The 6,675-nt window shown below is 47.8% G+C and overlaps 1 protein-coding gene across 1 annotated transcript; it reads left to right on the top strand.

Moving 5' to 3' along the window:
* The first annotated feature begins 940 nt into the window (after window positions 1-940).
* LOC140221408 (uncharacterized) lies at window positions 941-1,929 on the top strand. Its single transcript, XM_072290996.1, has one exon. It carries the CDS (start codon window positions 1,003-1,005, stop codon window positions 1,522-1,524), a length of 522 nt encoding a protein of 173 aa, XP_072147097.1. The 5' UTR covers window positions 941-1,002; the 3' UTR covers window positions 1,525-1,929.
* Window positions 1,930-6,675: the final 4,746 nt, after the last annotated feature.

Here is a 6,675-nt window from a genome sequence, read left to right as displayed (position 1 = left end):
CGCCCGCCGCCGTCCCCACCCGCCCGCCGCCCGCTGTCACCACTGCCGCCTCACGTCGACCCGCCGCTGCTCCTCACTGCCGGTGAGGGGCGAGCGGAGTGGGGAGGGGAGGGGAGGCAGAGGAGGAGGAGGAGGAGGAGGATGGGAGACGGGATAAGGCAGTGGGAGACTATGAGAGAGAAAGAGAGGAGAGAGAGAGAGATAGAGGAGGGGGGAGACGGGATAAGGAGGAGAAGCGGGTAGCGGGAGGGTGGATAAGGTGGTGGACGGGAGTTTTAGTCACCCTTTAGTACCGGGTGGAGGTTCCACCTGGTACTAATGGGTGACCTTTAGTACCGGGTGGAAACTCCACCCGGTACTAAAGGGGTCATGGGGGACAACTCGGGAACTATCCATTAGGCCCAGTGCCAATACACAACCGGTATTGAGCCTCGGAATGAATGCTCAGTTTTCGAGTAGTGAAATTTCTAGCAACAAGTTGTGCTTCCTCTCTCTCTCAGTTCACTGCCATAGAATACAAAAGTAGAAATGTATTAGTGCATGACAGCATGGTTTAGACTTTCATTAGGATTATCAACAAAGGAAAAAAAGAAATGTTGCACCGCAGCACGCATTTGGTAAATTTCCATTAAGTATCTAGGAGTGTGAGAGTGCACAAGACGACATGGTACGTTGCTTAGTTTATCCATTCCAACTTTACAGATGCCATTACATGTTGCAACGCAAAGAGGCAAGGCAGACTGGCAGAGCCTAGCCATGCTACCTGCACAGCTACCTCTTCAGCTAAGCAACATCCATGGCTCCAGTCCAGCCAAACCCAGACACTCGTACCAACATTAATTCATTCAGCCAGGACTTTTATGACCTAATTTACTCCTATGCTACCCTATATAAGACCCTAAACGCCCGTGTATCCTGGTCCAAACCGAACAAAGACACACATTACTTCACACTCCCTCAGCTCAAATCCAGCGACGACTCCATCATACCACAAGCAGCAACATGAGAGCCAAGACCATGAAGGCTGCGACGGCGACGACGTGCATGCCGCGGCTCGTCCGCGGAGGCGGCTGCCGCGCGTCCACAGCGCGCCCAGCGGCGTCAGTCTCGCTGCTCGAGCGCATCCGCGACGTCGTGCTCCGGCTCATCATGCTCTCCGCCGTGTCCCGGGCCTCCGTGCAGCGCACCAGCAGCAGCGGCAGCGGCAAGTCGTCCAAGGCCTCGTCGCCACGCGCCGCCAGCCGGCATCGTGACTCCGACGCCGCCGTGGCCGTGGCCTGCCGCCGGGACGACTCCATCCGGAACGAGGCCATCGAGGACTGCATCGAATTCCTCAAGCGGTCCTCGGCCGAGGGCGACGCGGCCAAGCTATCCAGCGCCACCGCCGCCGACGCGAAGCTGTCGGGCGTGACCACTACCGCAGCCAAGCTATCGGCAGTAGGTGGTGAGGAGAAAGCCTTCTTCGTCCTCAACGTCGAGGCACGGCATGAGTCCTCACCCGGAAGCAGATGTAGAGAATCATGAACATAGGACAGGGGGAAGTTAGTAATTTATTCGTTTAGTTTAAGGAGTTGTTTTTTTTTGGTACCATTGATCTGCTGTCATCTTTTGTGAATGCTTTCGCTTTGATTGCTTACAAAGTGCTTGACACAACCCAATGGAGTGGTTAATCAGTGCGCGCGTCAGTTTTCTTCTTTTTGGTTTCTCATGGGGTTTGAGCTGCAAAGGAGGGGGCAAAGGGACGTAGGGTGAAAAAAATATTAACAATGATTATTGTGGAATTGGGTGGGTAATTAAACAACAAACGTAAGTTAGTGTTTCTCTTGTAGTGTGTGAAGTTCGTAGTACTGCTTATCAGGATTCCAATTCATGCATTTAAATCTCCATTATTCAGTGTTTTATATATATCTGAGGAAATATATGTGAGGCTTGTACCCAATCAATCTTCAAATCTTACTGAACTCAGTGAACATATCAATGCTCAACAGGTTATGCTCACAACATGCGCGCTATTGTTGTTGTGCAAGAGATTTGTTTTTAACAAAAGTACTCCCTCCGTTCCAAATTATTTTTAGCTTTTTTAGGTATGCATAATACTATCTACGAACCTAAAAAAGCTAAAAGGATCTACAATTTGGAACGGAGGGAGTAGCTCCTTCCCAAAATACTGAATTGCTAGCAGCGGCGTTCAATCTTTAATTTTTTACTACTACATAGTATGCCCAATCATGTCTCAAACTTTCACCGGAAGTGATATTGATGGCTCCAATATACAAGTACAACACTATAACTCAAGTGAGGCTTAATGTTAATCTTCACATGAGTCATGCTAATAAGGGGAAAAAGGTGAAATCCTACAAATTATCAATACAATCTCTTTTCTGTGTTCCTGCTGTAGTTTGAAAGAGTTATCATTGCCATCTGCCACGGAAGCACTCCATATTCAGCTACTTGCATGATCTTGTTGCGTGGTAACGTGCCTCTTTTCAATATGCACACTTTATATTATATTTATTTACATGTTACTCATCTATTACTTAATGGTAGCTGTCTAGCTGATGGCAAGTTTTCCTCATAAAGGGTTTTTGCGAACATGCATGTGGACAATCGCCACGTATATAAGGCCACTAAAATACATCGGCAAAGATGTTTGTGCAACTGGATAAATGAAATTGTTTTTTGTTTTGATAGAAGGCTTCTGCCCAGCTTTGCAGAAAGCAAAAGAGCATACGATCCGGCACTACGGGAAAGCTACAAATTGCCGAGTGTCCCAGGCACTCGGCGAAACCCTAAAAACACTCGGCGACGAGCACACGGCAAAGTTTTACTCGGCAAAGTTAACTTTGCCGAGTGGCACAAAACACTCGGCAAACAATATTTCCAGAAAAAATAAAAAAAAACATACCCCGACCACCGGGGGCAGCTCCAGCTGGCCGCCACCGCCGCCGCCGCCATCTCAACCATTGCGACGCCGCCACCACGCCCAAGCCATTTGCGGCAGTTCCAGCTGCTCGACCGTCGCCACCACACCCGGGCCACCAGCTCCGGCTGCTCCGCCGCCGCCACCACCGCCTGCTCCGCCCGCCTTGGAGTGCGCCGCCGCCGCTCCATCCACCTTGGAGTGCGCTGCCTGCCTTGGAGTGCGCCGCCGCTGCTCCATCCCGCCGCCGCCCAAGCTTCTTCCCGCCAGGCACCCTCCCCGCCGCCACCCGAGCTGCTTCCCGTCGGGCCACCTCCCCGCCGCCACCCGAGCTGCCTCCCGCCACCCGAGCTGCCTCCCGCCACCACGCCGCCTCGCCCGCTGCCGGATTCGCGCCAGATCCGGAGTGGAGAGAGCAGGGGGGCGCCGGATCCGCGCCGGAGGGGAAGAAGGGGGCGCGGATCCGACCGGAGGGAAGGGATCCGGGGAAGGAGAGGCCGGATCCGGAGGGGAAGAAGGCGTCGAGCGGCGGGGTCGGGGGCCGGGCAGCGGGCGGGGGCGGGCGCCGGGTGGCGGCGCGGCTGGGGGCCGGGGGCCGGGCGTCGAGCGGCGGGGCCGGGCGCCGGTGGCAGGGAGAGAGGAAGAGGTGGGGGAGAGCAAGAGGTGGGGTAGTGGCGGAGGTCGAGTGCGGGATCGAGGGGGCCGGGAGATAAGGACGCCTGCGCGGGTTGGAAAGAAAAAGTCGCCGAGTGTCAGGTGTGGACACTCGGCAAAGTTTTTTTAAAAAAATTAAAAAATATCTCACAGTTTTAAAAAAATACCAAATTTTCACACGAAACAATATATGTTCTCTACTGACTATACAAAAAGTTTTGTAGTCAAACCGAACTCGACCGTCACTTCGACTCTAAATTTTATCGAATCCTTCTCAAAGTTACTATTCTTCTTCTGAGATGCTTCGGTTTGTAATCATCATACATGATGAAATGTGCAAAACCTTCTCAATTTTTTTCCACAGCCTCCACATATTATATCATCACATCATGACAAATCTCATGATTTTCAGACTTTGCTTGTTTTTTTACAATTTAAAAATACTACCGCCACACGTTCATTGTCGTGTTTCCTGAACAAGATGTTCGAAATTTCTTTTCATTTCATGGGTCAGGTCTCAAATTGAGCTAAATAACATGAATATCATTTTTCTACTCATTTTGTTCCATAATTTGAATCACTTGCAGTTCAAATTTGACTTATACCAAAAATTTCTTGAAATGCAATTAATTAAATAAATATAGCAAATAAATCCAAAAATATACCAAATTTTAACATGGAGTACCACGTGTTGTATGTGGGGAGTAGAAAAAATTTGAAGGTGAAAAGAGGAAAAAAAATTATTTTTTTGCCGAGTGTCAAAAAAACAATCGGCAAATCCCCCTCTTTGCCGAGTGTCTTTTTTGACACTCGGCAAAGAGGGTAGTTTGCCGAGTGTTTTTTATTTGACACTCGGCAAAGCCCCGATTTGCCGAGTGTATTTTTTTTGCCGAGTGTTTTTGGCTTGGCACTCGGCGAAGAGCTTGTTTGCCGAGTGCTCGAAAAAAAAAACACTCGGCAAAAAAAATACACTCGGCAATTTTTAGCTTTTCCGTAGTGCGGACATCAGCTTTTACAATGTAGTATATGACCAAGCAAAGACATGAAAGTAGGTCTAAGCCTGAGTACGTAACAGCACACAGATTACACAGTTTGCTGTATAAACCAAACAGCTGTTTCTCAGAACAGGCTTGAGAAATCAGACTCAGCTCTACACGCTCGCTAATACTCTAATAGAGAAAGAAAGCAAAAGGATCATCTAAACCATTGAAAGCCTAATACTTCTTTACCCCACACCCACAGGAAGCAGAGCTAAAGATACTGAAGAAACTTGCATCATCCACCACATTTATACTCGTGAACCATCTTTCTCTCCAGTTAATTCCTAGTTAGCCAAATCGCCCATCATGCATAGCCTAGCACAGAGATTATCAATTTTCGCTATCCCCTCATCTGTGAGCTAGGGAGCAACATTTCACTGAAATGTGCAAGGTTTAATCTATTGCCAACAAATTAAACAACAATTTCTCAAATATAAGCACTCCATAAAAAATATGTAATAAAGCACCTGGACATGATATGGTCAGCTATCTCTAGCAAACCACACAATTTGCAACATCCTTGTCCGGGCCAGTTTTTTTCTTTTCTTTTCTTTTTTTTTTGTCCAGGATAAGTTGGCTTCCCAAATCAGTCTGTCACAGACCGCTCTCGGTAAGATGTCTTCCAAAGCAAAGATGTAGAGAACTTGTAGCATCTAGATCACACCATGCAGCATGTGCACACTTTAGATGAACGGGGGGGGGGGGGGGGGGGTGGGTCAATGACTTAAATAGGTGAGATAGTAGTAAATATAGCACTAGTTTGGAGATAATGTGATTTTGATGATTGAATGGCTGCATGTAGATCATCTTCTATCAACAATTCTACATCTTTATTAGTTTATTGAGTGAAATGCACAGCAAGTGCTTTAACTTGAATGGCTGTGTCATATAGGCCGACCAACTTTAGAAATGCATTTCTGGGTCCCTAATCTATTTAGGTGGTGCACCACGTACCAGGGTGAAAGAGCATCTAGGCCCGTAATTCGATTTTGACGATTAATGGTAACATGATCATTGCGACTAACATATATTTTGCAGCGCCATTCAATTAGTTAGTGCAAATGATGGGCTTTCATTGTATTCTTGCCCCTAATCATGTGATTGAAATAAATTGTATACGTTTAAAGGATAATCGTGAAGGCTAAGGATAAGTTAATTCCAAGTGTCGTTTAGCGCTGAGAGACACTTGGATTAGTAATGTCTTTTATCCCTTTGCCCATACTATAAATGGGGTGAAGAGTAGTAGCTTGACTTAGGTGAATCCTTGAGTTGAGTGAATGCACACTTGTGAAACTAGCCACTAGGTAGCTCAGTTGAAGCCTTGTGATATGAAGAAGAAATGATGGAACTCAAAGAAATTGAATTGGACAAAGTTTCACACACTTAATATGCACAATGATACACTGACCATAGGGCTCATCGCCAAATCAGCCGGTGACCCTATGACGTGTGCAGTGAGTCGGCAGAGTCACACTGATGGTCCGATGTGAACAGTAGGCATCACTGGATCATACAATGATGAGTTCGGAACCATTTTGTCACTACTAGAGAACTCACCTTCCATCCAACATTTTTTGTCCTAGTTGACTTTGGACCTAGGACTAAAGGGTCTTTACTCCCGAGTCAAAAATGAACCACCGACGGCTACCTCCGACGGGCTCTTTTGTCCCGGTTGTAATGGAGGGAATCTGGTGGGGCATTTAGTCCCGGTTGAAAACACCAACCGAGACTAAAGACCTCCCCTTTAGTCCTAGTTGGTAATTCCAACCGGGACTAAAGGGGAGGCCTTTAGTCCTCGTTGGTAACACGAATCGGGACTAAACGCCCAACCGAGGCCTTTTCCTGTGCCCCCCTCTCTCCACCTTATCTCCTCCTCTCTCTTTCTTTCTTGCGCATGCAGGCAGTGCTAGCTTTCTTCCTCCTCCTCCTCTCCCGCCTCCTCCTTTCCCTTTCTTCTAGGCGGGCCAGCGAGCTTTATCTCTTTAGCTAACGCATATTGTTTTTGCGATTCCTGTCAACTCTGATGTAATTTTGACTTGGGACCACTTCCATTGGGAAGTT

Source organism: Setaria viridis, chromosome 9 (genome assembly GCF_005286985.2).
Source record: "Setaria viridis chromosome 9, Setaria_viridis_v4.0, whole genome shotgun sequence".
NCBI lineage: Eukaryota > Viridiplantae > Streptophyta > Magnoliopsida > Poales > Poaceae > Setaria > Setaria viridis.
Note: the sequence above shows the minus strand (reverse complement) of the source record. Positions and strands in the feature narration are given on the sequence as shown.